A 15,689-nucleotide genomic window follows, 5' to 3' on the forward strand; every position below is an offset into this window, starting at 1 on the left:
TTACTGAAAACACTGAACTTTCCTTAAAAATGTGAATGATGATTATTAAACAGCTGCTTGCATAACAAAAAACATCCAAGAGAAACACAAATTGAATCAAGTTCATTTAACAATGCTGATATTAAAACTTTTTCCACCTTTAATATCCAGTAACTTGTAAATCAAATCTACCTTCTTGGAGAGGGAGTTCGTGAAGACTTTCTTTTCGTTGTTTTGGATGTTTTAGGAGACTTGGAGGGACTTCTGCTCTTCCTTTTACGCCTTTCTCTGCAGGACCAAGAAACTCAAGATCAGCAATTAAGCAAATAATAAGCTCAGAAATTGCATAAAAACCGGAAAGCTCTTAAAATTATTTCACATGACAACTGACTAAACAAATATCCCTGGAGATTAACATCATCAAAAATATCACCAAAAATGATATACAAATGATATTTGTATCACCAAAAATATATGAATTGTACAAAGCAAGATATGTTAGGTTTTGTGTATGTTTCGGTTTGGTGGAAAAGGGAAGAATGGAAGTGGAAAATAGGAGAAAAGTTGTCCTCCTGTCAGAGCTGAGCTTTTTGTTTATCCTCGCACGCTTGTATTTGTATCTAGTATCAACGGAAACACACTGGAACCAGAAACATTATATTAAGTAACAGCTTCTTCAATCAGCGAAAGAATCCAATTGAATGAGGAGCCACACTAAGACAAAGGCATAACTTGAACAACACGAACTTCAAAGTTTACCGTTAGAAGTTTAAGATCACTGGAGCCCCAGTTCAGCATAACTTAAGTTTAACTCCTGAATACCTGAACCACTGTGCTTGCTGGGTTAGAACCAAACAGCACAGCATACAGCTCAAACTGTTGTCAAAAAAATCCAATATGGAGAAGTTAATATTTATTTTTTTCCTAGCTGTCCAGCTTAACAACCATATTTATTATTCTACAACACACTAAAGTCCAATAAAGGTAAATCAGAACCCTCAATAGTTAACTAAACAGCTGTTTCGTATGGATAAAGAGAATTTGCTGAAATTGCTGTTCTGGAGCCTGAACATTAAATAACTGATTGCAAGCATACTGAGGTGTGTGTTAAAATAAAGCAAAAATGGATCAAGTAAAGCTTCATTCAGTGTAAATGTAGACCCTATCTGTTAAAATAAGATGACCTTTTTCTATCACCTCTTTATAGAACAAGAAAAGCGGACAGGAAGAAACAAAGGAAAATAGGGAAGTTAAAACCTAAACTTTAAGATACGGCACAAAAGCTACAATTATGTATTCCAGCTTTTGCAATTCACACTTAATTTTTTCAATATTTAGAAAGACCAAGAAATTTACAGTTATTAGATTAATTATAAAAGGAAATATTAAGTTATTTCTTGTATCGCTCTATGAATTCACACTCTTTGACAATATCATGTAGTCTGACCTCCTGAAGCTGTACAGGACAAAATTTCATAACTAATTTGTAAAGCAAGCTTTTAATTTTGACTTGATCTTCAGAATAAGCCAAAAGATAAAGTGGCCTCAAAATCACGGAGAAAACCCCCCACTCCTTTACCTGCTGCTCACTAGTTAACATGCTTCTTATTTTGAATACCCTCACACTTACCATTACTTTTTTCAAATGATGATACTGGAAATAAATATATTATTCTGATAGCAGTCTCATACAGTCTACATAAAGCAGTAATACTACATCCCCTCTTTATTCTGCTTTCCTGCTTATGCACCCATGAGTAACCAAGTGCTTTAATTGTGTTCAAACCGTAAACTGTTATTCATGAAATCTATATTTTCAGTTTCTGCTTTTCAGCTTTCAAGATGAAGAATTACAAGTGTGTCTAACAATACTTGTTCCTACCTCTATGACATTACATTTGGCTATATGACTGGTTTTGGGTGCCTGTATTATTAACACCCTCGAGTGATACTAATACAGCAAAACTTAAGATATTCTCATAAAAAGAAGCTTGAAAACTTTGATGGTGATCCTCTGTCTTTTGCCCTCTTAATCGGATACAGAACTAACATCCTTGTTACAAAGAAAAAAATCCCACAGGCTCATGACTGGAGGCAACTTCCTGTTGATTTAAATCGAGTTATCTAGGAATGGCTATGAGATTTGCCTTGGGACAGCACTCTGCCTAGCTTTGCTAGAATTTTTCAATTTTGAGACAGACAGAAGCTTTGGGGTAGAGAGATATCTTAAAATCTGTGCCTAAGTAGCAGCACTTAGCAGAACAATGGCATTGCAGACTAACTTCCTGGAAAGAGAGGTCTCTCTTAACCTGTTTATATTCAGTTTGTTCTTAATTAAGGCACAAAGATTGTTTTTGACTCTGATGGAACCCACGCCTTGCTAATGCCAGCAGAAATTATCAGTGAAATACACTGGGTCCCCTCTCTACCTTATTTAGGTAGAAAGAAGCATAAATGGAAAAAAAAAAAACACCCAGACAGGCAATATTTAAGGTGTAAGGTGGTCTAGATTTGATATTACTAGTCACTTTCAAATTTTGCCACTATTTTTGGTTATGAAGGGAGATATCACTTCAGCCACCAAAAGTCGGCTTTGGATAAAGTCCCTACATATCTCCTCTGCTAGCTTGTAGCCGTCTTCTGGAAGAGGAGCCTGATCTTTCTTCTCCTCTGATCTATGTTTCTTCCTTCAGCTAGGAATGACAAATATCCATCTGATTTCTAGTACTAGCATGCTGTTTGTCAGTAAAGCAAGGTCAGGTGCAGCCTAGTCATTAGTAGGCCCTGTATGTTCTGTTCCACCTCCACCTCTCCTCCCAGAGGAAGGCATACTATTTGTCCAGTATCTTGTACTCTAAGGGAAAGGATCTGCATCTTTAAAAGTGGTCCAAGCTCAACTCTGCAGCGTAAATCCAGGCAGTTGAAATGCCAGGTTGGTGGACATCCTTCTCCCAATTGACTTGCGACCGTTTCAGTTAGATAAAGTTCCAAAGTAAAGGAACACCCTTAAATACAATTTAACTGGGACTCAACAGCCCAACTTCTTGTTACAGAATCACAGGATCTATGAGGTTGGCAGGGATCACTGGGAATCATCTAGTCCAACCTGCCAGATCATGCAGGGTCAGCTACAACAGATTGCTCAGGAGTGTCCAGCTGACTTCTGAATAGCTCCAAGGATGGAAACTCCACAACCTCTCTGGGCAACCAGTTCCATTAGAAGAAAAACAAACAAACAAAAAGTTCTCTCTCAATTTTAAATGGAATTTCCTGCATTTCCATTTGCCACCGTTGTCTCTTGTCCTTTCACTGGGCACCACTGAGAAGAGTCTGCCTCCATCTTCTTTACTGCCTCCCATGGGGTAGTTGTACACATTGATTAAGAACCCCCTGAGCCTCCTCTTCTCCAGGCTGAACAGTCACAACATTCTCAGCCTCTGCTTGTACAATGGATGCTCCAAGCCCTTAATCATCTGCTGGCAACGCTCTCCCTAATGCAGCCCAGGGTGCTGTTGGCCTTCTTCGCTGCAAGGGCACATTGCTGGCTCATGTTCAACTTGGTGCCCACCAGGGACCACAAGTCCTTTTCTGCCAAGCTGCTTTCCAGCCAGCTCCTCCCCAGCCTGTACTGCTGCATGAGGCTATTCCTTCCTCCCCAGGTGCAGAACTTTACATTTCCCTTTGTTGAACTCCACGAGATTTCTGTTGGTCCAACTCTCCAGCCTGTCGAGGTCCTTCCGAATGGCAGGCAGCACAACCATCTGGTATATCAGCCACTCCTCTCAATTCTGTATCATCTGCAAACATGCTGAGAGGGTGCACTCTATCCCACAATTCAGGTTATTCATGAAGATGTTAAACAGTACTGGCCTCAGTATTGACCCCGAATGATAATGCTACTTCTGAAGAAAGTATTCGCAATATGGACAAAAAACTGTGCATTTCTCTCATCTTACAACTTTAAAAAAAACATTACCCTTGTTTGGTAGCATCTTTAAGTAGTATTAACTTCATACTGAAGTAGGGCATTGTAGTGAGTTCATTAGAATAATTGCACTAAATTTCACTAGAATTCTCCGCCCAAGTACATGGAATCTAAGTCTTCCACAATGTGTTCTAAATTAGCAAGATACTTAAAGGCGAGCAAGTATAATCGTTGAAAATTAAGAGTATGAACTGTCTGTAACATCCAGCTAACAACACTTGCTATTTGACATTAGGAACTAAGTCTTCCACCAAGGCTCTTATATAAGCTATACGTTGTGAAGCTCCTCAAAACCTTTTCTTTCACGTATCTATTTCAGCACTCCTGGGGCATACAGGCAGAAAACCGTAAGTTTTCAGAGCCAGCAGAACTCTCTCTAGCCTATGCAGGGCCTCAAACCATGAAATAATGTTAAAAACACATTAAGACAGAAAGCAGCATATGCTCAAAGAAACCACAGTATTTTTCCCATAAACCTTCAAAACAACATGGACATTTCACATAACCCAAACAAAAAGTCTTGGAATCATTTTGACCTTTTCTATACTATATGAACCACAAACTCCTGGATTTTGAGGGTTAAGGAAATCATGCTTTTGTCCAGCAAAGGGGTTTCTATTACATAGAATTTTTCCCAATCCATCCAGCATTTCATTCTCTCAAGGCACCAGGTAAATTTGATTTTTCAGATATCACATATCAGATTGAGATATCAATGTGAAAACAAATGCAATAGCCTGACTTTGAAACTAATACAATCAGGCTACAATTTACACTACTTCTGTAATAATTCCTAACTCAACGTTTTTCTTTACTGAATTCTGTTATTACTGAGGTTTTCAGAGGGGACCTTTTCCATCAAAGCTTCTGAGCTTGAGTTAGATACAATGCTCTACTAATTGCATTTAGAATATGACTGGGTTATTTCACCTACCGAGCTTTTTAATCAATCTCATGGTCTCCTTTTGCTATACTGAATTTATCCAGGTTTCCCCCAGTGTACCCTCTCCCAGAGGCAAACATAAAAGCTATGTTAGTCTCAACTGCTTTCCTGTTTACTGTCAGCATGGTTAAGGAATGTTATATGTTAAACATTAACACCTACCTGGCCATCTAACAATCTAAGTGGCACACCCTTATCTTCCAACTGAGAAATGTTCCCTTTCTGAATAGCTGGCCAGCCAGCCAGCTGAGCGACATGCTTGCCTCTTACTGCTCAGACACTCAGTCAAGAAAATTTCATAGCTTGCCATCCCTAAGGTGGCTAAGCGACAAATGCTACCATCCAACTCTTAGTAAGCCCAACACATTGCTCTATGGATAAACACCATACCACACAGATATGAACTACAGCTTTGAATATAATTTTGTTTATATTTTTTTCTTATACTTTTTACTTTTTGAATATAGCTTTTCTTTTGTAAGCAACCAAGGAACTATGTAACAATGACTCCAACCTTTCATCAGGACAGGAAGATGTGTGATGCCCCTCTATCAAAACTTTTGGCTGGCTGTAACACAGAGAAATGGGACAAGAACCAGCTACTTATGTCCTCAAGGACTGTAGTATGCAGTTACGTGAAAGGTAAGCATCAGCAGCCCAAGAAACTATAGGCTATCAGGTATCATACAGAACTCTTTGCAGCAGATTTTATCTTATAGGGAAATCGACAGAATAGAAAGAATAAAAACTGAATTAGTAAGTAAGACTAATATTGACACATGCAAATTAGGATGCGTGTATGTCTCAGTGCCTCACTGTACCAGTAGGTCCAAAAAAAGCATGACAAAAAAAACTCTCAACAACAAACCTGCTGGAGCTACGAGATCTTCTTGAAGAGCTATAGCTTCTTGGGGGTGTTTTGGATCTCTTCTCTTTCTTCTTTTTATCATCTCTTTCCTTTTGTCTTTCTCGCTCCTTCTCCTTCTCCTCATCTTTTTCCTTTTCCTTGTCTCTGTCCTTCTCTTTGTCCCCTCCTTTGTCCCTATCTCCTTCCTTGTCCTTCAACTTCTCTCTGTCCTTCTCCCCCTCTTTCTCAGCATCTCCTTCTTTTTCTTTGTTCTGGTCCACCTCTTCTCTATCTTTGTCTTTGTCCCTATCTTTGTCTTTTTCCCTTTCTTTGTCCCTGTCCCTATCTTTGTCCTTATCCTTGTCCCTGTCTCTATCCTTATCCTTATCTCTGACTCTCTCTCGATCTTTGTTTCTCTCTTTCTCTCTGTCCCTGTCCTTCTCCTTGTCCTTATCCCTGTTTCTCTCTTTATCTCGCTCTCTTTCCCTTTCTTTATCTCTGTCGCGGTCTCTCTCCTTCTCCTTGTCGCGGTCTCTCTCCTTCTCTTTTTCTTTGGCCTTTTCTTTTTCCTTGACCTTTTCTTTGTCTCTTTTCTTGTCCCTGAGAAAAGCCAAATACAAATCCATTAATTCATCTTTGAACTTTCTAATAAAAGTTACAACTAACTCCTATAACATACATTAATTGCTCAACAGAAAGTATGGCTCTCAAATTAAAAAATAATAATTACGCAACATTTCAATCTTCCACCCCCATTTGCCATGGGGAGAGGCTCAATAGCCAAGAAAAATTTGGAAAACATATTGGGGAAGGGGGGATGCAAACCAAATGAAACCATGATCTTCTGAGCGATGTCATTACGCTTTGAGAGAATGTGTTTCTTCACCTCACAAGTTATGTTAATATACATACGGTTTTTCTACATTTTGTTAGGAATGAGACAAACTGCAATGTGTAAATTTATACTTTCCTAACAGGAAGTGTGCCCATGTAAAGTGGACTGCAGAATAAGGCATCCCACATGAAAAATGGCAGCTGACTGAGCAGATCTTAATTCAACAGTGTTCTCTCACATAAGTATCCTGGAACTGCTTGAAAGTCCAACATCAGTGTATACATAGAAACAAAAAAACAGGAATAAAATTCTACCTAACAAATTATCTCAAAAGGCAGACTGTAAGGTCAAAATTCAATTGAGACAATCTCTCAATCTTGCAAATTATATATAAAAAAAAAAAACTTAAAAAAAACCCCACCCCACTGCTCATAAAAAGAACGATGTCATTTCTTAGGAATGGAAACTCACCGAGAACGAGAACGACTTCTTGATTTCCGCCTTTCTCTAGATCTAGATCGTTTTTTCAGGGGGCTTCTGGATCTCCGTCTGTCCTTATGTCTTGAGAGAGATCTATTGCCAGATCTACTTCTAAACAACATCAGAAGAAAAAAGGTTGAATATTGAAACTTCATATCTTCATAAAAATTAGGTCAATTGAGGGGAAAAAAAAACATAAATATTGCCTCACTAAAGGAAATTAAATATACAGTTTTCACCTCAGTACTGTACTGCCTACCAGTATTTTCAGAAATGTTTATACTTGAAGTTTTACCAGGTGCACACACTCCCCTTCAAAACAATATACCACTTAAATAAAACTTGTATTTTATTACAATAGCACAGCACAGAATACTAAAAAAATTCTATGACCTTCATGAATGCTCTGGAAAAATATAAATTCATATCATCTTAGGATAACCCTCCTTAATAAATTACACTGCATAGAATCTACTATAAACTTCTAGCAACTTGTGAAAATAATTAATTACATTTTTCTTCTTCTCCAGGCTCAGTCACGTACTGAAGTCTTCGTTTCTGAAGTAAGATGGCTTTACTGGCCTCTTTGTGCTTGCTTCTCCAGCTTTACAATTTAACAGAACTTTAAAAAAACACTACCTGTGATTTAGCATTTAGTCAAATTACCTTTTCAAATCCATGCTCACAAACCCTTTCAACTGAATGATGAGAATTCCCAAAAAAGAATGAATGCTTACTACATGATAAACAAGGAATGCAAATGTTCAAATACTCCAGGAGAAATCTATTAAAGTCTTCTGATAAATATACATAGTATAGACTCAGAGTTGATGAAGAAAACAAAAATTTTTTTTTTAAAAAAATTACTATATTTTTCTTCTCCAAGTATTCCTGATTTTGGGAGGATCATATCCCCTAGAAAAATAACTAAAAAACGCATTTGAATACTAAGTTTCAAAAGACACATCATGTGATACCTTGTCCAAGCAGTCAACGTACCATTACGTTAAACTTACCAAAGACAAAAAGGCCATGTTTATTACTCAATAAATCCTGAAGGAAAGGAAGATACACAAAATACCAGCTCCACCTGTCCTCTGCAGCTCAAGATGCACAGACAGAGTAAGGTATACCAATAGGAAACCATTCTTTTACCTACAGCTTGCTCCACATAGTGATGCAAAAGTGCAAACTAATTACAGAGTAAATTAATTAACATTTGGTCAGAATAACCTCCTGAATAAAATGTATATAATAGAGATGAAAGGATTTAGCGGGGGCTATAAACCACTAAAACAGGCAAGGGGTAAATTAAGTTTATCCTTAGGGATGAAGTTGCCTCAATGGATCAGACTGGCCCTTGTTTCAGTATGTACTCAAAATCGACAGGAGCAAAACAAAAACAAACAGAAAAATCTATCCCAAAAAACCCCAACCCAAAACATTATTATCAACAGTTGTTCAAAGCATGGGGTTTCTGGAAGTGGAAAAATGTAAATTTATCTTCTAAAACTCAATTCAGCTTGCATCTACTGCAATGTTATGTATTACACAAAACAAATGTTGTTTATCAAATATGTCCTGAATTAGAGAAACAGCAGAGAAGCATGAAAGAAGGAACTGACCAAATCCTCCTTCTAGCAGTAAAAAAGTACCCAATGTTTTGCTGTCATTGAATAACATGTACTGTGGGGAGCCAGTATTACAAAACTGAAGTCCGCGTTTAGTTCATATTTCTCTGGTAATACTACTGATATGGTCAGCTTTTCTGTATGTTAAAGTACTCTAGCTGCTTAAAAGTCAAGGATGTAATAGAGCTATCACTGCAATACTGACAACACTAAACTGTTTCAAATGTAAATTATCAATCACATACTGAGTTTTTCTGAGTTTCTTTCTCTTTTTGCTATTTGATGTAGTCAAGTATCATTAGATTGACTATGTAAATGCTCAGGAGACATTCCTCACACTCAGAGACTGCAAACCATGATTTCATGAAGCATTTGTTAAGATTCACATATCAACACTGTCTCATTCTTGAGAAAAAAGTTAATGGATAACCTTCAAGGGTGATACAGCCTTTTTTTTCCTCTCACGTTCAAAGCCTGTTTCTGAACTATTCAGAACTTAACACATTTAACAAAGCAAACAAACTCTGAAGAATCAAAAACTGTCTCCAAAACCATTTTCTTTTAGGTTCTAAGAAAATTAGCATTTACATTTACAGTACAGTAAATAGAAACACCTGCATTTGTTAACTAGATGGTTAGAAGTTCGGGACATCAGGAATTTCCTACCAGCAAAACCAGCCAACCTACCTGTTCCAGGAGTTAACAGCAAACTAAATGCTCCATCCACAAAAATCAGAAAATTATTTATTTTTAAAATATAGACGTCACAAAATGAAATAAGGTTATGCTACATGCCACAAATTGTACCCTTTAGTTTTTTGGGTTTTTTTTAAAACCAAAAATAATCCTGAATGCATTTAGCATTTTGAAGGAAAGAGTGTCTGTTCAGAGACAAATATCCCAGTTACTCTGATCTCGTTAGTATAGGTTATTAATGTCCTCCACAGTGATTTTGGTCTCATAACCAAATAAGAAATCTCAATAAACAACATAACGCAAGAGAAATAACATGATCTCTTCATCCAAAAGAAAAAACATACCTACCTGTGCTTTGAGTGAGATCGTTTCCTTCTAGATCGGGATTTTGAACTAGACCTGGATTCTGAACGAGAATGGGAACGAGATCGACCGCCTTTTCTTTCACTGCTCTTTCCAGACTCTGAGAGGAAAAAACCACTTTGCAGTGTAAGCTCAGAACATTTAAAGATCCCAGTTAACAATCTGGCACAAGTGGAATGTACCACATATAGTGCAAGGGGCCTACTCTCTGCACATCTTCCTTCTTTGCAAATATCCTTCAGAAACATCCAAGAAAGTCATTGCATATACTCGTTGAGTGCAGCCATCCTGCAGCAGTACACATAAACCAGATAATTATAAACAGCTAGCTCTATTAGGAATGGGATGTATGTTGCTGCCACAAAGAACAAGATTACAACATGTTCTCCTCTTGGTATATTATTTAATATAAATACTTTTTATTTTTAATAGCCTGGGAAGAATAGAGTAAATTTAGAGGGTATAATTTTGAAAATGTGCATAAAATGTAAACAATGCTTAGTACGTTGTAGACTTTTAAATATTCCAACCACTGTACAAATATTTGTTTCACTCCTCAAACATTCTCTTGGGGGAGGAAGGGGTGGAGAGAAGGGGGTGAAAAGTTTGATCCAAAGGCCATGAAGTCAATGGAAAGCTTAGCAGTGACCTTGGCAGACTTTGGTTCAGACTCCAGAAGACTATTATTCTGCTGCTTAACACTAAGGAAACTTTAGAGCTATTTTTCTTCCAACTCAAAAAAAAAAGAACCATCTAACTTACGTAAGTTAAAAGTTTGGGTTTGTTCATAAGAACAATAAAATCTCACTGATTAAAAGAAAAAGTGTGATCTCAATTCCAAGTTTAATAAGTTGAGAATTTTTTATGCTGTGGTTTTGCAATCAGTTTAAATCAGTATAAACCAGCTCTAAAAATGGAGGTTTAACCTTTCAACCCACCAACACCTTCCTCCTTGACCTGCCATTTCAATGTTCAACAGGGATCAGGGAACTAATCTGGGTGAAAAAAGTCCATTAAAATATGTGAAGTTTTAACCCAGATTCATTCTCTGATCCCATCTGCTATGAGGATGCATATGGTCTTGAGCCAGCATGAACAAGCGTGTAGCACAGGGATAAAATTTATCTGCTGAAGATAAGGAAAGTGTAACATTACTGCTTTCAGTAGCATGTTAGCGCCCTCTGATCATAAAACTATGGCTTTAATGTGTACTAGAGGAGAATAAAACAAAACAAAGCAACTTCTTTTAAATGTTTGTAAAGTACTTTGAACTTATAAAGCACCAATTTTAAATATGATTTGGTTTAGCGTTGACTTCTTATTTTTGAATGCATTCAGTGAGCAAATATCTGAAAATAAGATACAATGAAATAAAAAGTAAACTATTCCAGTGCTTTGTTGCATAAAGACAATTTTCATTATTTACATTTTTATGAAGCATATTGTAGACCTTTGAGTACCCTTCTCCTGCGTTTGAAACTGCTCTTAAAAGTGTGTGCCAAGACGCACACAGAACATGCCTGTTAAGTAGTGAACATAATATACCTACCTGGCTCAATAGCAGCAGATATGAAAGACTGGGCTTCCCTTACTCTCTTCATCACTTCTTCAAGTTCCTTGGCAGCAGCTTGTGGTGTCATTTCAGGAGGTTTCACTATGGCATTATTGGAGTGATTTATTCTAAATTAAGGAACAAAAAGGAAAAAAAAAGCTTTAATCCACAGATCCACAAATACTTGAAGAGGGAAAATGAAAAACAAAGAAGAAAGTAAACACCTTAACTTCCACTTATGACTAAAAACTTCTTCCTAACACTCAACTGTTCTATCTAAATATCCAAATATAAATGTCTGGCTTTTATTGCCTTCAAATCTTGCCACTTAAGTAAACGCTGCACAACATTCCTATGTAGTTTTACACAAATATAGGTTTAAGCATTTTCTAGTAGGAGTTTAGAAATCTATTTCTGTAGTACAGATCAAATCCGTATATTAACGCCTGCTAATCACATACCCACCATATTTGAAGTTTATTTAGAATGAAGAACTTTGTGGATTCTCTCACCGTTATCTACTGTCACTGCACCACAATTAATATAGTTTATACCATATACTTTATAGAGAAGACTTATTTTTAATCTTGAAATTGACGTTTACAAAAGTGATATAGTTTGCTAATCACAAGTACTTATACTAAAAAAAGTTCATCATGGTTTCCTGCAGATCAGTCATAAATGTATAAGGATATTAAGAAATCTCACACTCAATATGCATACGGATAATTAATTTCTTACTTCAGTGGCCTGTCTCCAAACATAACTCCATTAAAGGCAAGAGCTCGAGGAACAGAATTTTGGTCTGCAAATTCCACGAAAGCAAACCGTGTTGGTTGTGTCTCATCACCTGCCATTCGCACAAATTTGACTTCTCCAACTTGCTTAAAGAATTCAAGAAGCTGATCTGCTGTTGTAGTCTAAAAAGAGTCGAAGAGCTCAGCTGAAGTAAAATATATAATGAAAACCACTTATCCAACATATCAGGTAATCTAAGAGCTATAGATTTTAGAAGGAGATTTCACCATTATTACACGGGCAACATGAATTTGGTAACATTACACTTTAAAAAATACAGATATTATTTTTAATTCCAGTAATCTAAAGAGTACACCATGATTTAAAATAGTGCAACCACAAGTCCTAAAGTCCTACATTTAGATTATGAACACATATGCACAGCATTTTGCACTTTTCACAAAGTTATTTCATTGGAAATAACTGAAGAGGAATTTCCTTGTGTACCTGTATCCAATCTATTTCTGCTAGTGATTGTGGTTTTGATCAATATAATATACTGAAACAATATTACAAAGCTTTACTTTCTTCTGTGGTTCTACCAGTTTCCAATTAGTTTTATTTTATTGGGATCAATAGTACTCTTATACTCTAGCAGCTATTTCAACAGTCAAATAAACCTCCAAAATCAAATACTTATACTGCCATCAGTCAAGAGCAAATAGTTTTTCAACTAACCCTTAACCAATGGCTGTCATATGAAAGCAGACCTAGCTCTCCTTTAGTAGACACACATGGCTGTTTTGCAACTTCCACTATGACAAATTGCTATCCTTCTGCCACAGCCAATTCCTTAAACTTCAGAAGATGAATTCCTTCTTACTGTACTTAAGCAATAGTAGAGTGTTGTGGGGGGCAGCTACCATGATCTCATGGCTTCTGAGGCATTGCTCAGTTAACACTCCCCAGTTGGGCATTTGATCAGCACACACAATCATAAGCATGTTTCCTAAATTCAGCTGGTGTGATTTTCCCAGTATCCCGCTAGAATGAATTCCATGCTTTGGTTCAATCTGATTGGTGTAGTAGCATTCAGAATTCGAAATAACACCAGTATTTTTCTGCTTCGATTCCTACTGTCATCAATTAACGAAAATTCTTAACACTTAAGATTGGAACTTATAAATTACAGTTCTTCATAGGAAGTTCTACATTAATATTTCCAGTATTAAAAAAAGCAAGCTACCTGTGAATTCAAGTTTCCAACATAGACTGTTCTCCTGATTTCATCAATTTTGGATGGGTCCACATTCCCCATAATTGGTGGTTGTGGTATTTCTCCCAGCGCTGTAATGTTAGGATCCAACGCTGCTGCTGGTATAGCCCCCAAAGTGCCAAGTGAAACACCAAGCTAGAAAACACAAAAACAGAATATTCCTTTCAACCATGCATTGGTGGAAGATGCTTCACTTGGTAATACTTCCCTGCCTTGTGTATTTCTGTACAATCTGTCTAATGAACATAGGCAATATTTTAAACTATAAGACCTCAGGTAAGTACTTTTTAAAAAGAAATCTACCCATAACTAACCTCCTATAGTTAAGATTTTCTGTCTATGCTATCAGTTACCACCTTATCAAAGAGGTTTGGCCAGGAAGGTAGCACATCCATTGGACAATTTGCAGGCCTGAATTTCTAGTGCTGACAGTCAGCCAGCTTGAGTTAGATGCTTTCAGGCACTGCTAACATCTGTATTTTTGCCACTAGAAGTCTTATGAGTGGATGAGGAAGTACTGAGGATTGATCTAATTTTGGTCATAAACAATCTTGTCTTTAGAGTGGTAAGAACCAGGAAGGAAGAAGCATGAAGACAAAACATGCACTAAAAATGCTATGGCCAGTGGATATAGCTCATCACAAACACACACACACAGTTAATCTAACACAGCATATGAACATCTTTTACAGGAAGATTTAAGATTTTGCTGATCATCTGCCAGGCACTTACAAATAGAATATACTATCATGTTTTGCTAGTACTGCTGCACCATAAAAGCCTGGTAGCAGATATTTAGCCTTCAAGTTAAACTCTTTCAGCAGTGGAAGTTCTAGCTACACATTTTCTTTCCTCAAGCACTTAAGAACAAGGAAGGGATTATCATCACTACGTATCATCATGGCAGTGTGATTTTTCACATGCTCATCTGATGTAGATCTGACAGTAAACCTTCTTAGCACAGATCCTGCCTTAGTAGTAGAAGGTGTCAGAAGCCATATCTGAATACACTACATTATTACTATGTGTCTGACACAAGCATCTGACGTTTCTAGTTCATCTTGTCATTTCTGATTGGTCACTTACAATTATTAGCATGATACTGAATACATGCATAAAATTAACTGCGGGGTGGGGGGGAGGAGGGAGGGGGAAGGGAAAAAAAAAAGGTGTTTCTAATTTGCTGTCTCTCTGTCTTCCTAACATCTGAACAGACTGCCAGGAAGCAAAGATTTGATACAAAAGACCAATGGCACGTGCTAAATCAGCTAGAAAGCCTACTGAAGGAAGACAGGGAGTGTTTACATGGGGCCAGCGCGAGAAACCAGACTTTCTGTCTAATCAGCTGTATACCAGAAGTATTTTCTAGAAGTACACAAATGAGTATTTTCAAGACCATTAAGATGTTCAGTACCTTTCCTGAGTGTTTCTTTCATACGCCTGCTGTGCAAAACAGCAAGTAAATACTGCTTTTGGTTGTGTCTGTTTTAATTGTCCCTTCCTAGACCCACTGTGATCTACCCTTGAAAGACAGACCACAGTAGAGAGCTGTAACATCCTCAGTGATCTAGCATGTAAGAAGACAACGTCCATGGGTCAGGCAGTTCTTGCTCTCTGAACACAGAAGAGGCTACTCAGGAGAGAGGAAGTCAGAAATCAAACAGCAACTTAATTTTACTTACTGTAGTCAAAGGGGTTGGTGTAGGTATAGGGAGCAACCCTGCACCAGGCATCAGGCTCGTCATAGTAGGAGCAGGCGCCAGTAAAGAAAGGGCTTTGGCTTCATCTGGGATTTTACCTGAAGAAGTAAATAGAAGAGTTATAGAGAGTTGGAACACTACCCAGATGTTACTCTTTCTATGATTTTACAATTACCCTTGCATTTAAAAATGGTAATAAATAAGAATGAATCTATCTACCAGATCCTTACAAAGAAATAAATAAGAACTTAAGTTTTGCCTTTTACCCTGCTCTACTAGGAAAAACAAAAGTGAGCAAAACTTCAAAGACTAGCAATCTCATTAATGGATTATTATTTTAAAAACTGAATAATGTAGACAATTATTTAACACTTTGAGCTATGGGTCACCTGTACTGGAAACTTAATGTTCATGAACCAAACGATATCAAGCATGGACGCTTTCCCAGGACGGTGTTTTCGCGGTGATCGAAAGTTGTTTTACACATGACAACCGTTCGTGTTGGCTGCATCACTAATAGCACACAGAACATCAGATACAGAAAAGAAGAACATTTTTTAAAGTTTAATCCCCAGAAATGGCAAATAACCAAATCAGTAAAAGAAAAAAAAAAAAAAAGCAAAGTACGTGCTAAAGGAAATCTGTGCTTTTTCTTTCTGTGATG

The 15,689-nt window shown here is 37.2% G+C and overlaps 1 protein-coding gene across 4 annotated transcripts in view; it reads right to left on the minus strand.

The window, feature by feature from the left end:
* LOC138060897 (splicing regulatory glutamine/lysine-rich protein 1-like) overlaps window positions 1-15,689 on the minus strand; it is a 37,538-nt gene that overhangs the window by 4,096 nt on the left and 17,753 nt on the right. For 2 of the 4 annotated variants that reach the window (XM_068924557.1, XM_068924556.1), the window contains exons 3-10: window positions 15,008-15,123; window positions 13,296-13,460; window positions 12,053-12,231; window positions 11,309-11,439; window positions 9,745-9,859; window positions 7,061-7,180; window positions 5,776-6,354; window positions 172-267 (exon numbers count right to left, since the gene is read on the minus strand). In XM_068924557.1, coding sequence (XP_068780658.1) covers window positions 172-267; window positions 5,776-6,354; window positions 7,061-7,180; window positions 9,745-9,859; window positions 11,309-11,439; window positions 12,053-12,231; window positions 13,296-13,460; window positions 15,008-15,123 — 1,501 coding nt within the window. Of the gene's footprint in view, window positions 1-171; window positions 268-5,775; window positions 6,355-7,060; window positions 7,181-9,744; window positions 9,860-11,308; window positions 11,440-12,052; window positions 12,232-13,295; window positions 13,461-15,007; window positions 15,124-15,414; window positions 15,553-15,689 lie in introns of those variants that run through there. The other 2 variants (XM_068924559.1, XM_068924560.1) reach the window with 2 other exon arrangements.

Source organism: Struthio camelus, chromosome W, assembly GCF_040807025.1.
Source record: "Struthio camelus isolate bStrCam1 chromosome W, bStrCam1.hap1, whole genome shotgun sequence".
Classification (NCBI taxonomy): Eukaryota; Metazoa; Chordata; class Aves; order Struthioniformes; family Struthionidae; genus Struthio; species Struthio camelus.